We start from the raw sequence: 16528 nt of genomic DNA, 5'->3' as shown, positions 1-16528 counted from the left end.
AGCCAGCTGGATTACAAAGCAGTTAATTTAATTTTGTATACCACTGGTGTCGTGGCCGAGCCTGAGCCTATCCCAACTTATATTTTAGGAATTTAAGGGGATGTTGGAGAAAGCCACAGTATCTAAAGAAAATCCACATACGCATGAGGACAATGCACAGAGGAGATTCAAACCCGGATCTCATGACTATGAGGGAAATACTGTGTTGGTATAATACTATAAAGTATATCGCGTGTTTACACGAAGAGATGGCGTTTGACAAGGCAATGTGTAAAAAATGATGGCGAATGCTGTATATAAATGTTTTATCTGTTTTGTTCGGCACTGAGGATTTTTGTTTTCGTGGATATTTTTTGAGAGCCCTGCAAATGCAAACGGAAGTTTGAAGTGATGGAATTTGAAGGGATAGTGGAAGAGGCAAACGAACATGTTACTTGGTTACAGAAACTATCGATCAATTGATTGTTTAGGGGAAGCCAGCAATAGCATTAAAACCACATTTTTGTTTGATTTAACCAATTATGAGTGCCTAGTAATTAGATATAGTTGTCAATTTTGCATAATTTGCAGACCTGAAAAGGAGGCTCAGTGGTTAGAGCACTGGTTTGGTGAACCAGCGGTTGTGGGTTTGTATCCCACTGGGGCCTCCACTCCCTGAGAAGGGTTGTGTCAGGAAGGGCATCCGGTGTAAAAATTGTGCCAAACATATATATATGCGTTCATCTGAGATGATACGCTGTGGCGACCCCAAAAGGGACAAGCCGAAAGAAACACACATTGCAGACCTGAAAAAAAATGACTGGCTCCTTCAATTTTTTTTTTAGAAGCTCCAAAATTACATTGCTAAGTAGGTGATTTCATCCATTTTGTCCACAGGCAGTAAATTTCTGGCAGGTGCTTGTAATGAACGATGAGCACACGGAGCGCCGATACCTGCTGTACTTCCTTCTGGGCTGGGGTCTTCCTGCTCTCGTCATCATCATCCTGGTCATCGTGCTCCTTGGAGGCTTCGACTGGAACATTCACGCTGTCTACGGATTGGTGCAAGGGGATGTGTAAGTGGCTTGTGTGTGTTTTTTAAGTGATGCAGCTTGTTTCCTTGAGTAAATACCTGACTTGGTGACATCATGTGAGGTGATTGCTCAGCCAATCAAATGAATGAACCAGGAAAGGAGTCAGTCATTTGCATGCTTCTCCTCACACAGAAACCTCAGTCTTCCCTTTAGAGGTCAAAGCTCACTACCGGCAAAACAAATTACAAAAGCGAACTGACGGCAACCATACCCTCGCACTTAGCGTGTGTGTGTGTAAAGTCGAAAGCTATAAATAACTGCGTAATTTCTGTAAGTAGAAAGAATGTTAAAACTTCAAAACAAACCAATGCTCACGCATACACAATGTGTAATGTTTTTGCAAGTGGCTGTTTTTTTTATGCTTGGCATCCTCATATGTGTTAAAGTCAAACACTACTAAAGTTTGGATGTGAAGTCACATCTAAAATTAGCTGGTGGCCTTAGGTGTGGCTGCTATCCTTGGGACCGAGCGTGCACGCCAGCTTCCTGTGGGCGGGTAAGTGGCCCTGAGACAGTGGGCACATAGATGCAAAATGTGCAGATACAGAGGAGTATTCAGTGTGCCCAGAAAAGTAAAGTTGGCCTTCCTCTTTTGCGGGAAAGAGGCGGCATTCATCATAATATCCAATTCCTTTAACTGTCTGTACGGTGATGCTGATAGCCTGCCCTTGGTAAACATTCGGAAGACACAACATTAGGTACTCCTACGAAACCTATTGAGATCTCATATAATGACAGCATTCACTGAACTGTGTTTATTGAAGTAGTTTTTAGCTTCATGTGACGAAATAAGGAATCTGTATGATTACAAACAACTTTGCCTGTTGCAGTTCTGCACCACTGCAAGCTACAATCACAATTATTAACACAAATTATTGTCCAATATGTAAATAGCATTCTAAAGCAAAACATTATTATATTTGTGAAGGCAAAATGATTGACACAGCAGTGGGATTTGGATTTCATTAGGGGCAACCGGTGAAGTGGTTTATCAGTAACTGTACAGTAGATTATATGCCTGTGCACAGGACAGTATCTAAAAGTTGGTGTCGGTTTTAATAGGGTAACTTTCAATGGAAATTAAGGTTTTGAATACATTAAGGATGAATGATGAATAATTACACAGAAGCACCCGTAGTGGAGTGGTACATGTTGTTCCCTTTCTCACGTAAGAGTTCAGTTCCCGATCACTGCCCCAGTACCAAGCCAGTGCCGGTCCCAAGGCTGGATTAAAAACAAATGTGCGTTGTGTCAGGAAGGGCATCTGTCATGAAAAATGTGCCAAACAAACCATGCAAGCGACTCTCTGTGGCCATGAACTGAAACTCAAATCTTAATTTTTGGTCTGAGAAAGTATAGTACTTTCAGAACCTTTTGTCTTTCCTTCAAATGTTTTCCTCACCAGCCTGAAGTCAATGAATAGACTTATGGCTAAAGTGCTTTGAGCAGGATTTCCCTTTCTTGTGGGATTTTCAGTACAGTAAACTCTCACACCCCCGACACAAGGCCACTACAGTACAAATATCCATATTAGAGTGTGTTTCCGCCCTCATGGTCTGTCTGTATTGCAGTTGTGTATTTGGCATAGCTTATGCCATGTTATGACTACTACTGAGCCAATTAGTTCTCTCTCCAGTCACTCAAGTCTGAGGTCCTACAGTATTTGGATTCCACACTCCCACCACTCTTGTGAAATAGACAGTCACATGAGTGTTTCGGTGCTTGCTCGCCACTTGGTTTCATAATAGAAGAGTGCTGATTTTCCCAGCTTCTGCTGGGAAACTGATGCTGTGAGGAAACGGACTCAGAGAGAGGGTAGTGAAAACAGTCACAGCAACAGAACTGTAGGAAGCAAAAAACATGGTGGGGGGATTACATGAAGCTTTTCTGAGACACCTTTAAAACCTTTGCAACTGATCGGTGACCAGGTCAGTGTGTGGTCCTCCTTTCGGCCAAAATCAGCTGGGATAGGCTCTAGTGCCATGTGACCCTGAACACAACAATAGGTCTTGAGAATGGATGGATGGACCTTTTAAACCTGCCCTTATCCACCAGTCTGTTGTGCCGCAGCCAAAACATGATATATTGTAGACAAGCGTCCTACCGCAATACTGTGTTTGTCAGGCACAAGATGAAACAGCTAAACAAAAGGGGTTTCTATTCTCTACAACACTGAATGCTCCAAGTAACATATTACGCCTGCTGGCACGTTGGTACTCCAGTGCACACAGAAATGTCAACAAAGTTGAGTGTGGCCCGAGATATCTTGAGATATCAACATTTGGTGTCACTATATGCTGTATATTTTTATTTTTACATTTCTTCTCAATATCCTTGGATGCTTGTTTAGGTGCTTCATCCCCAACATCTATGCTGCTCTGTGCACTGCTGTGCTGGTGCCACTCATCTGCTTGGTTGCTGTGCTGGTCATCTTCATCCATACCTACCAGGTCTCTCAGCAGTGGAAGGCTTACGATGACGTCTATCGCGGACGTGCAAACAGCACAGGTACACGACATATCTCAACATGTACAATACTAAAAACGTAACTGTTAACTTTGGTGACATAGTACCTTTTTCTTTTAGAACATTCAAGAAATACATTTGATCTCAGCGTTTTATCTTTCACCACCACATCAAACCCTTGGATTTCCGTGTATACAACACATGCGCACATTTTCCTGAGATGCTGACACGTTAGTCCAAGTTCTTGTGAGACCGTGCACTTGTACCGTCAACAACAACAATGGCAAATTATGGTGTCAGATGAGGATCACGTTGGGGGTTTTGTTCCAAAGCAGACATTTTACCCCATCATCAAGCCACACAAATGTCTCCTTTCCTGCTCACTCAGGATTCTCCCCCATTGTTGTTTGTTTTCATCTGGCATGTCTTATTTTATGTTTTTGTTGACTTCCTGTTACAGTCTTACAATGCCACTTAAGGCCTGGCAGGGCTCTACACTTTTACTCTAGTAGCACTGGCGTGACCAAACACATCATCACATGATTTGGTCGGATCATTTTTTGAGGAGGTACAGCAGGACCGTGCCACACCATAGTTTTGCATGAAGTAAAGATTTACACTGACTCGAGATATATTTACTAAATGTTTTACAGTGAACGGGAACATTGTCTGCAACAAGCAGTAGCAGGAAAAAATGGGTCGATTACATTTGAAATAAATAATTACAATACAACAATGGCTTCGCTTTTATTAGATTGGTTGTTTGACTCAGAGGGGTCAGTTCTGATTGTGAGGGTTCACAACCCTCTTCCTCTGGGAACACAAAAAAGGAAAAGCTGTAAGGTTACTTTGTGAGATTACCATCTTACCGGACTTTACAAGGTAAGTACGGGCTACCTACTGTTGCCTGTTCGCCAGAAGTGCAGATGAGTTGATGTCTCACACTTTCAAAAGAATACGTAGCAGGCGAGCCTCGATATAGGTACGTGGTGGCCACTGGCTATACACAATGGGAAACTTTGTGGTCTGCATTTAAACAACAGTGCTGTTGGGCACTCACGCAAGTGCGACGAGATAAAATTTTTAATCGTACAATCTGAAGGAAAGGTCCTGAGCCCTGCCTGGCATACAGCTTTGCAGCAGGTTTGTGTGGACATGTTTCTTGAAACAATTCCATGTTTACAGAAAACTTTTCAAACTAAATGGATTGGCTCCATTTCCATGTGGAAGTGGCCCTGGACGTTTTCACTTAGGGGTGTACTTTCTTTTGTTGCCAGCGGTTGAGACATTAATGGTTTTCTTTGTATTGAGTTATTTTGAAGGCACAATAAATTTACAGTTATGCAAGGTGACATTTCTCATGTCATAGCATGTCCCATGAAAAAACAAAAAAAGCTAAAAGTGTGCTCACTTTTGTGAGATACGACTGCATTAGATCTGTCATGAAGAGACTACTTTATGCGATGTCAGAACAAAATTCTGCCACATCGTACCCTGAAGCACAGCAAATAAATGTGCTGGAAAAAGTGAGAATGTAAAGTGAGAATAATAAAAGTCAGGAACACGGCATGATGTTGTATGCTGAGTGAGGAAGGCAAAGAGAGAGGGAGCAATAGGAACCAGAAGGGTGAATGACGGCTCAGAGAGGCAAAACACTGACTGTGTAAAGCCTGGGAGCAAAAAAACAACTCGGCACAAGCAGGAATGTATCGTTTTAACACTAGTTTAAAAAACATCTCCAAATATTTGACTTCAACAGTAAAGTGGCGAGATAATCTTCAAGCTAATCTGTGTGAGAGTGCAGCATGCGGGCCCACAGAAACTGGGAAGGAACGTGTGAAACTCTCGACATCACTGAAATGTGTATTAGTGCACTTTTCTTCCGACCTAAATCGACAGATCGAAAGAAAAACATGAACAGAACATATGTATTAACTGAAGAACGGCTTCTATCTAAAGCCAAGCCTTATCAGAATGCCCATTGGTTCTATGAGGTGTGTTTACATGACAATATGTTCTTTTCACAGATTAAATATCTGTTGTTGCATTCTTATGCCTGGCGGTGTTCTCCCACTGCACTTTGATCGCTGCTTGAAGAGGAATGTTAGCACCTAAAAGAGATGGGTGAGGTTTGGTTGGATTGCGCTGTATTTTCCCTCATTATGTATCCAGTCCGTTCAATTGTTGCATTAATATTTAGTTTTCTGACTGGCTCGTGATGTGCTGCTTTGCAAAGCAAGCACTTGCGAGGGCGGTGTCGACAATGTATTTGTTCTCACGCTGAATAGTACATACTGTATATTTGTCAAGGTGACTGAATGTTATAAGGTCCAATTGGGACTTCTGCAAAGCCTCCACACGCGGTGTTGGAACGTGGCACGTCCTGTGTGTCTTTCAAATGCAACACAGCCTAAATACAAATGTGCCAGTGTGGCAACATGGAGCTGCCGTACATGTGCGATCACGCACACGACTCCGTTCGCTCAGCACATGCTCGATACAGCTGCTTGTTGTTACACCTGCTGGCCTCTGTAAGGCGGCCATGTCAGCACCGGCCGCGCTTTCTACCCGACTGTTTTGGTTGAACCCACTCCCTCTTCTCGGTTTATCCTCTCACAGCAGGACGCCGGCCCGATTAAATGTAAACTGGAGGTCATCCTGTGGAGAGAAGAAGCTCGCCCAATAGTTCATGACCAGGCTCGCGCTGTGGGGGTGTTTGGGTGTTTATTTTTTATTTCGGCCAGACGCAATCATATTCAACCTCCGTGTCTGTATCGCAATAAAGACCGACCTCGGTCTCCACGAATGTGCGCCATTCTCTGCGCACTTGTGCTTTAAAAGCAACCATTTTTTTCCTCCATTTAACTTGATTTTTTTTTTTTTTTTTTCAAAATAATAGTGACGCTTCACTGGCTTGTAATAGCGTTTCAGTCATTGCCATGACAACCCACGATCACACACTTAACATACTTTACCACTTTTTTAACTTGTAATGTTGACCCAACAAAAATTGTTGTGGTGCATTATGTTACATAGTAACAGCTAGCATGATCAAGCGGTACCCAAAGTTGGTGGGTACAATCCTTCACTCTGAGACTGTGTTGAAATGACCTTGAGCAAAATATTGAACCCCAGTTGCTTCCAATGCTGTCATTAGTAAATGAATGAGGGGACAGTGTGGGCAGCTGGAAAGCGTTGGCCTCACATTCCAGAGGACCTGGGTTCGATCCCAGTCCTCTCTGTATGGACTTTGTATGTTCTCCTCGTGTCTGCGTGGGTTTTCTCTGGACACTCCGGTTTCCTCCCACATACCAAAAACATGCAACATTAATTGGACACCCTAAAATTGCCCCTAGTTTGTCCCGATGTGCACTGCAATTGGGTGGCAACCAGTTCAGGGTGTACCCCGCGTCCTGCCCGTTGACAGCTGGGATAGGCTCCAGCACTTGTGAGGATAAGCAGCTAAGAAAATGGATACCATTACAGTGTAGTACATTATATTAAATATTTTGATATGCTGAAGGATATAATGTGTTAAACTCATGATGTCCCAAAAATGCGATGCTGCCCATGAATGGGTTAGCCCATTGAAGTCACGTTGCTTATTGGTGACACCAATGATCAGTCCCCAACCATTTTGAAACTGCTTTCTTCTTCTAGGGTCCTTAATAATGGCATTAGTTTGAGACACGCTTCTGAAATAAAGCATTTACTCAGATCACCTTTGATTACATGTTGTTATAAATGAATGATAACAATCCATGCAAGGGCAGTGATCATTGTAATGATTTCTCACAATGACTAACAAGGCAGGAATAACACAAATATACTGTCATTACGAATGTGCAACAACAATACTGGTGAACTATTACGGCTGGAAATCAAAATGTTCTACTGCTCAGGAAGCGTGTGGTGGTTACCAAATATTGTTCTTTAACCTTTTAAGGGCTAATCTTAATGGAGCAGCCTGGACCACCTTTTTGTTGTTGGCACAGCAAACATTATTACATTTCAGAGTTGTTTGGACAGACTTGGCAGCACACTAAAGACAATCAATGTTACTTTCAGGACAAGGCTCTTGCGCAGGTTATATTTCTTAGTGTTTGACTTCTGTATTTACTGTAACTACATTTAGTAGTAGGGCATTCACCTATGATATTACAAAAAAAATCAAAGTACACTCTTCATGCTTTAAAGTCAAGAAGTCAGTACTCTTGCTCCCTGACTGCTATTTGGCTGTACTTCTGTGGGAGCAGAGTTTTGGAATGTGCTTACATGGTTGGAAAACTCACAACCTCGCCGAGAAGGAGGAGGCTGACACAGATGTGCAGAGAGGGAAAAAGGGAAGCAGGAAAGTCCAAAAAGAGTGAGATTGAGTCATTTCTGGTCTGTCGTGGGACAAAACGTTCTGAGGAAAGTGAAAGTGTGGAAAAGAGGCGGCAGACAGACAGAGAGGAAAGGGAAGTTTGGACTGGGATATGCAGCACAAGCTGATCCAGAAAGATGCTGACAAGGTGTTGGAAGTTGCACCTAAGTGAAACGTAGGTCCTGTGTTTCATCCCTACTTGTGAAGTGAAGTGCACAGTCTGTTCTGCACACGGGCAGTGAATTTGGACATTTCGAAGGTCACTTTCAAATCCACACCGTGACTACGTGCTCCACGTAGGCTGATCTAAATTGGTGCAATATGCTCTCGGCTTCCCAGGATTAACTGGAATGAAGCCTGTGGCTGCACATTTGAGAATCCGCGCCACCACGCACACACGAGGCCATTTTCACTTCCCATTAAAAAGAGCCATTCTCATTTATGATGCATATTTGGGTGGGTTGCTTCTTTCAAGTTGTTTTGTTCTTAATTAGCTCTTTGTACAACAGTTTAATGAGGGGAGTGTATGTTCAAGCAAGACACCATTGATTGATACAAAGAGGAAAATATCCACTCTTCAGTTCTTTTTGAGGCTCGTGTTGCTCTTGTAGAGTAAATGGACGTGGCTTGCATTATCATTAATGAGCCCTGAACAAACACTGCATCGCCCAAAAAAAAAGTCAGCAATTTCTTCAGTAGTGTTTTTCTTCTATGAGCAATGCATTGACCTTATTGACAAAATATCTTTTGCAGGTGGTGGGCTCTATCAAGGTGTACAATTACTTTGGTGGGGATCAGTATTTGCATACAGTGTTTGCCCATGAGCGTGCGTCATTCAATGATCAGGGATTGATTGAGGGTGCATATGAGTCCATGTGGTAAGCATGTACTGGAGATCACGGTAAAATAGAAAAGGATCTCTATGTGTAGACCCACCCCCCTCCACTTTGCCATACACTTCTATGGTCTTTCATTTTATACAAGTGTTTTTTGTTTTAATAGTTTTTCATCATCTTCTTCCGTCTTGTGTTTCAGAGGTGCCACTGGTCCTTTACCTGTTCCTGCTCATCTTTCTGGTGTGGTTGTGGGCAGGACTTCATATGGGCTACAAGCAGATGTGGATGCTTGTCCTCTACATCATCTCCAACTGTCTGCTGGTGAGCTCATTCGCCTCCTTAATATTTGTTTAGCTGTTCATATGTCACCACAAATACTGCAGCGAATTGTGACTGCTGGTCTTCCTGGAGGTTTAAGGTCAGGGGCCGACTAACCATGAGGCAAACACGGGCAATTGTGTGGAACTCCAAGATTTCCAGGGGCCCATAAACATTTAATAAAAACAGAGCCATTAACTTTTTTTCAATTTAAAACAAATTTTTTGAGTCTGTTCACTCACTTAAAAAATTAAAATATTTAATCTATCAAGAGGTGGCACGGTGGAACACCTGGTAAAGCGTTGGCCTCACAGTTCTGAGGACCCAGGTTCGATACTGGCTCTGCCTGTGTGGAGTTTGCATGTTCTCCCCGTGCCTGCATGGGTTTCCTCTGGGCACTCCGGTTTCCTCCCACATCCCAAAAACATGCAACATTAATTGGACTCTCTAAATTGGCCCTGGGTGTGATTGTGAGTGCGGCTGTTTGTCTCGATGTGTCCTGCGATTGGCTGGCAACCAGTTATGGGTGTACCCCGCCTCCTTCCCGTTGACAGCTAGGATAGGCTCCGGCGCTCCCAGAGACTCTCGTGAGGATAAGCGGCAAAGAAAATGGATGGATGGAATCTGTCAAGATCGTTTTGAGTGCCTTCTCGTATGATGGATTATTCCATCTTCTTACCCATGCCATGCCCAGACTTGATTCAAGATTAAGGACTTGGTTGTGAGGAAAATAAAGATGAGGTATCACTGTGGAAACGAGGATAAGGCAAGAGGAAAACAAAAAGGTTTTATTAAAAAAAAAAAAAATCTCTAATCTTTAATTTTTTGTCACTGTGATGCTGGTGGACAAGTCGCACATAACAGTTTGGAGTTTTTCTTTTTGTCACTGGCGTGCAGATGTAATGGGCCTGTAAAAGTGTGTGGTGGATAAGGGTGATATGTGGCATCTCCGTGCAAAAGACAACAGTGTCGCACCAAAGTAAATATTATTTTTGTTTGAATGAAGGCCGGCTAATGAGTAGTGACATCACCAGCAACAGACATCGTTGGGCTTCCTTACGGGTAATGAGGTCAGCTCGGTGACATCATGCGGCTGGTTCTTTCTGGCCAATGGTGCAGCGATCCCCCTAAAAGTCAAAGGTCATGTTTTGCCAGGGTGCAGGGGAAATAGTTTGTAGCGCCGATGTGATATTTCTCAACTGAAAAAATGTCACATATTTGAAGAAGTTTAAGTTGCCTAATGTGTTCCAACATTCCAGCTTTTGCATGCTTTAAAAAACTAAAGCCCAAGGCCTGTTTAGCCTATTTGTATTTGTAGTTGACCTAGTAAGAAAAAAAAAAGCCCAAGGACATCAGGATGTTAAATTGACTAACAGCAAATAAACCTTTTTCCCAAACAGCTTCCCAGAAAATTAGACTCAGTACTAATAGTTCATATTATTGCCTGTGTTCTTTTAGTCAATTACTGAAACTGTGAAGTAGAAACAATTTGCTGTCATGGACCTGATATTTACAGCTGCCTTGAGACTTACTTTGGTACCACGGAAATTTAAAAACAAAGTCTGGCTTTACAGAGATTCTCAGTTTTGTTAGTTATGTTTGTAACACTTCACGTTGAATAATCTTAATGACAAACATCATACATACGGATCCAATTTATGATCGTTGGACGGGTCTACGTTCAAAATCTTGGGCGATGGCCAACATTTTCCACCAGTAAAGTTTTGAGTCCATAAGCCCTGTGGGCCGCCCATGTATTCCACACCCCTGGCCCATCGTCGACGCGGGGGGGACAGAATTGACTGTAGTTTGTAGAGCACGGCAGTGAGCTTCGTGATACTGTATTTAGAAAAGCTCAAGATTATTAGTGTTGTAAAGAAAGCTGATTGTAGTTGGCAAGTGGATTGTAAAGTTTAAAAAATTTATGATACTGTGTGTAAAATGTGCTGTACTGTAGCTACTGTAACTTACTAACAAGTTGAGTCATTGTTTGTTGCAACATTATTTTCTATTTGTTATTCCAATCACAGTTATTAAGAGATCAAGGTGATAAACAAGGTCCAGTCCGCACAGTATGCCAAATTCATCAAAAAAAAGAAGAAAATCACAGAAAAAAACAAAGACTGAAACATGCCGTGTTATCTTTTATTTCAATGTTTTTTTTTTCTTGTGTGTTGTGCTGGGAATTTTCCATTATGAAAAGTTTCCATTTACTCTCGATGCTTGTTGATGTGTTTGCGTGTTACGTACCTCCCAGCTGCTCTTGACTTGGCGCCATTAAACAGCCGCACGTGTTAGTGCACAGGACTCTTGTCTGTGCGTGTGAGTGTTGCCAGGCAGGTGTGACTCTTTAGCCAGATACTTAGAATCCATATATCACTCCTTTTCCTTGCATCCATCTCTATTAGAAGTCCGCACGTTTGGCAGAGCAGGCTGAACGAGGAGACAGTAATTCAATCACAGCAGCCCTTCCCCTCATTAGCACCTGCTGACTCACCTCATTGTAGCATCGCAAACAGTCCTCCAAGTCAGCCAGGCTGCAACATGGCTGCTTTACAATTCAATAGTGCCACTCTTATTTATTCAACCTTTTGTCCTGCTTATAAAAATAGAACACGGGTTATCTGCGCTGAGAAAGGGGATGAAGAAAAGTATATTAAGCAGTACAAATGATGACCTTGTTGAAATGTTCTCTAAAATGTTGAACTACCGTAATTTCTCGAGTATAATGCGTCCTGAAGGATAAGACGCACCCCCAGAGTTTACGTAAAAACATCATGAAAACCCTTCTACCAATGTACAATGTGCATCACCAATTTGCTCCTACCCATATGGTCAAAATATTTGGAATTATCTGTATTCATATTTTGTTAGGTTTGTACTTGTATTGTTTTTCAAAAAACAATGATGTAAAACAATCATTAATAATAATCATTGTGTCCCCATGACGCTTATATTACGTAGTTTGAGATCATGTTGTTTTGATAGCCACCAGAAACCAGTGAGGCGAGCTACGGACTACGGCGCTACTTCCGTGTTGGCGGCATCATTGGCACGAGTGAGGACACATTTCTTTTAAAAGCAGCTGCACCACTTGCCGTTATAGTCGACATTTTTTTGTCTTGGTTTAAGTTAAAACAAACTCACGGGCAGTCGTTTCTGATCTCAAGTGCAGTAGCAACAAACATGCTATGCTAACGATCGCAAAATGCAAGTTCCCCAAGGAGGTCATACAGTTCAAGTTGGTGGCTCACATTACTGTAATAAATCTCAATATGTAACATAAGACATCAAATATCATATCGAAAATGTATATGTATACCGTTTTTTAGCACTCTATGTACCTGTATACAACTATACAATGTGATTGTATTTTTTTCTTTTTCATCCATACCTAAATAGAATGCAGTCTATTAACTTTTTGGAAAAATTTGCACATTATTTTCGAGAAATTACTGTAGTTTTTTTGGGGAGTCGCTGCTGCGAAAAGGAGCTGTGCTAAGTGATGTCTGGATGTGTTCTTGACAGTGGTGTTGAAGCATTTCAAATGTCAAATTGCGTCCAGAAGCTATGCTTTATCTACGTCATCTACTTGTTTGCACTTTCTCCTCTGTTTATATTGCATTTCCACTGCCATACTTCTCTCCCTTGCTCTGTTTGGCCTTCTCTAAGCGTACGCTCTCTCCACTGATCAGGACACACTTACATAACAGCCGTGTTTTAAAGTGTGTTTTTAACGGCTCCTTTATTGTGCTAATGATCTCTGTGCTTTAGTACCTACGTTGTTTCCACGACCATGGACTGTCGACATACAAACTTTGACATGTTTTCACGCAGCAAGCACTTGAAGGACTGTACAGTTTAGTCTTGAACGTCATGAAACAAAAACGCAGATATAGATTTGTGGTGATTTTTAATCTAATCAAAAGCCCCAAAAGGTCATGTCCCCCACCCCTGAGTCCTTTCTCATCTGGAAAAAAAAGAACCCAACAAAAAAAAAAAATCATCAAATCATATGGGAAGACTTTTGTACAACTTGGCAGAGTATGTGTCTGGGGATTTTCATTTGTGAAGAGTGGTTAACAGTTAATAATTCATGTTGTAGTTCATCCTAAACGTGCTTGATGGGATTGAAATTTAGATTCTCAAATGATCCATCCATCTACTCATTTTCCAAGATGCGTATCCTGGATTATTACAAGCACAACTAACAAGTGAATGCCCTTGGTTTATGGACTGAGGGACAATCATGCTCGAACAGAAAAGGGCCTTTCCCAAGCTTTTGCAGGAAGCATATAATAGAACTTTCAGAACAATACAAATTTGATTATCCAGGCAAACAATATTTGTTCCTCGTGAATGCTGGGTGTTCCTCATTTTCAAAATACACCCGTAAATGTAGAGAGCATCAGCGCTGTTTTTGATCCGCTCTTTGTGTCATTGTTTCTGGCGGGGCGCAGCTAATGATGATTACCGACCGCACGCTGGTGAATGTGAGCTGTTGTAACGTGCAGCAAAAGGCCTGCACTTTGCTGACATACTGTACATTGGAGATACACAGTTTTGTTCAAACCCCAGGTTTTTAGACCATGATAAAAACTCCCAAACACCGGGCTGTAAAAATAACAAAACACGGAAATGATGACGCACTCTCCGGATGCACTCTAAGGTCTTCAAACCAAGAAGAAATTCAAACTCCATCCACCTGTACATGTGAGCTTTGCCACATTACTGTCCTCCACCAACTTGAGCATTTCATCTACTGTGGCTGCAGTCATCCCCGGTGACGGGTGTCGTGAAATACAAGATGGCCTTGCGGTATTTGACACCTCGGCTTTTTGGGGTAATTGACCCCTCTGTACAGGGCACTTAACCACGCCTCCTGAAGTGACGTCACGCCACGTGCGCTGACGTAAGACAAACAGTAAAAATGGCAAATACAATACAATACAATACATTCTGAACTGAGACAGACTCCATGCTTCTGATTCCATTCAAATCAACGATATATTATATATTCTAAATACAATACATTCTTAACTGAGAGAGACACCATGCTTCTGATTTCATTCAATCATTCACACGTTGCAATGTTATGCTAGCGGAGAACGTCTCATTCATTTATACGAGACGTGTATTAAAAATCAAATTTAGGGCATATCTTCGTGCAAACACAGTCTGGTTAACTTTCGGCCGCGAGCCAGCAAGAAACCGACACGTTTGTGCAGTCCGATCTTCGCTAAATATCGCTCAACAAAGAATAAAGTGTGTCAATCGTTCACACTCAGCAGTGTTATGCTAGCGAAGAACTTCAAATTCATTTATACGAGACATGTATTGAAAATCAAATATAGGGCATACCTTCATGCAAACATATGTGTTCCGGTTGATATTAGATGGATTTAGTTGATGATGCGGTCTTCCACAAAGTTTGATCCATCGAAGGCATTTTTCGTACTGGGACTTCAGTTTTGGAAAGGGTACGAATCGAACTCCACCAACTAGCCTTTCAGGATACCTGTCGTCACTATTACAAAGTCAGTGACTACACCTCTTAACCATATTTTTTGTTAAACAAACGCTAACTAAACCTATTCTGGACCATTCAATGTTGTCAGAGAAAATGGCGGGAGCAAAAACGTGCTTTGGTCTATGCAGATCTCCGGCCTCTGATTGGTCAGTGACGCGGATTGCGCAATATCCACGGAGGGGTCAATTCACATCCCGCCACTGTTTGACCAGGACGATTGGGTAATGCTGCGGAAGTGGCGGAGGCGCAAATAACAGGGCGCCAGTGATGTCATGTCCCAAAGATGAAGTCATCTTCCGTTAGCACTGCTTGAACAGATGCTGAGTTCTGTAAAGCTTTTATGACGCCAGTAATGTTGCAAAACTCTGTGTCGGAAACAGATTGAAGTTATATGAAGCCATTTAAATTAATTGATGTCCGTTCATTTCGCGTTTCCTCTCACGCTCTCCGCACAGGGACTGTATGTGTTTGCAGTCTACTTTGTCATGCACAACCAGCTGTGTTGGCCTGCTAAAGCCACTTACAACGTGGAAATGAGTGGTCAAGACAGTCCAGACTCCACCTATACAGGAGGGGGTCCTACCACCATTGGGGCTGACATCAACAAATCAACGCAGAACCTCATCAGCGCCATGGAAGAGGTACAGGCATTTCCTAGAGTTCTATTGACTCTATCCATGTTCTTTTACATTTTAAGGGGCATTTTTTTAAAGCAAAAATTTTTGTTCAGTTTTGTTGTTACAAAGGGATATTTTTGTTAATTAATTTGTTGATGTCAAGTTGTCCAACATTTAAAATGTTTCATTGTCCTGTAGTAAGAGTTGGACTTCAAGGCTCACTTTATATTTGCTTTGAGTAGTGAGATTGTCATGTGCTTTTTCTTTTAGGTATCTATAAATAATCAAACCGATGTCATAATCACCTTTATTAACCGTACAATGTTTATAGAAAAGTCAGGCAATTAAGGAAAAAGGGCTCAAACACTGTTGATTATCACCACATAAAAAATATATAAAAATTGACATACATTGAATTATATTGGCATATGGTTCAACCCCAAAGTTTTGTGTGAGTTCAACAACTCCAGTCTTCCCAAAACATTTGTTCAGAATCCCAATTGTACAGTCTCTGGAGCGTTCGACTTGAAAGATTCAAGTGTCATTCTAAATTGTTCATAAAATATGCCTTCCACTCCGTCGCTCTGAATATAAATGTGGTGCAGAATGAACTTCCTGTTTCGATTGAAATCATACGCTGGCCATGACTGTATTGTCCCTTAATGCTCCCTAAGATTAAAACTCCCAAATTAAAAGGCCGACGTAATCAGTTCATTATATTTCATTTTTATAACTCCACCTCGTGTTCTAGTAAATCCACCTGAACTCACCAAAAGTCTGAGTCAGTGAATGTCACCAAATGTCATAAATAATTTGACTCTTAACTAAAAGCAATGTATTGCTCTGACATTTCTGACGGGAATATCGACTTTGCCTTCCCCTGTCCCTATTTTCTCACCCCCCCATCCCTGTTCCCACACCTTCATTCTCATGTGTCCAGGTGCCCAATCTTGCTCCTCCTTCACATATTTCTCACATCAGCTGAGTCTGTTGTACTGCACGGGAACATTTATGCTACAGTCTGATGCACATTATGTAACCTCTGGATGTATAAACAGTCAAACGGGTGTCACCCCCCCCAGCCCCCCACACCCACTCGCTCCGACAATCGGTCTGTCAGGAACCGCACATGCTCACTGTTGTTTTCGTGAGAGGCAGTGTACATGGAAAGGCACACATCACTCTCGCGCTGGCTCCGTATCCTCAACAGTGTCTCTTGAGAATACCCTATAAGGAAGAGCGAGAGAGTTAGAAGTCCCTCCACTCACGGGAATCCGCTAATCTTGTTTTATTCATGAGAGCACACTCATGCCTCTCCTGGC

At 42.1% G+C, this 16528-nt stretch overlaps 1 protein-coding gene and 1 long non-coding RNA gene across 4 annotated transcripts in view; one reads left to right on the top strand and one right to left on the bottom strand.

Annotated features, from left to right (window-relative positions):
* adgrv1 (adhesion G protein-coupled receptor V1) overlaps positions 1-16528 on the top strand; it is a 104345-nt gene that overhangs the window by 81572 nt on the left and 6245 nt on the right. For 2 of the 3 annotated variants that reach the window (XM_061817222.1, XM_061817220.1), the window contains 4 exons: positions 877-1055; positions 3424-3581; positions 8941-9062; positions 15045-15230. In XM_061817222.1, coding sequence (XP_061673206.1) covers positions 877-1055; positions 3424-3581; positions 8941-9062; positions 15045-15230 — 645 coding nt within the window. Of the gene's footprint in view, positions 1-876; positions 1056-3423; positions 3582-3659; positions 4209-8940; positions 9063-15044; positions 15231-16528 lie in introns of those variants that run through there. The other variant, XM_061817223.1, reaches the window with a different exon arrangement.
* LOC133499698 (uncharacterized) lies at positions 9970-14057 on the bottom strand. The gene is made up of 4 exons (XR_009794717.1): positions 13765-14057; positions 11557-11655; positions 11310-11492; positions 9970-10186 (listed from the first exon to the last, which is right to left on the bottom strand). It is a non-coding gene; the product is annotated as an uncharacterized LOC133499698 (long non-coding RNA).

Source organism: Syngnathoides biaculeatus, chromosome 4 (genome assembly GCF_019802595.1).
Source record: "Syngnathoides biaculeatus isolate LvHL_M chromosome 4, ASM1980259v1, whole genome shotgun sequence".
Classification (NCBI taxonomy): domain Eukaryota; kingdom Metazoa; phylum Chordata; class Actinopteri; order Syngnathiformes; family Syngnathidae; genus Syngnathoides; species Syngnathoides biaculeatus.
The sequence above is the reverse complement of the archived record's forward strand: the minus strand, read 5'-3'. Positions and strand labels throughout refer to the sequence as shown.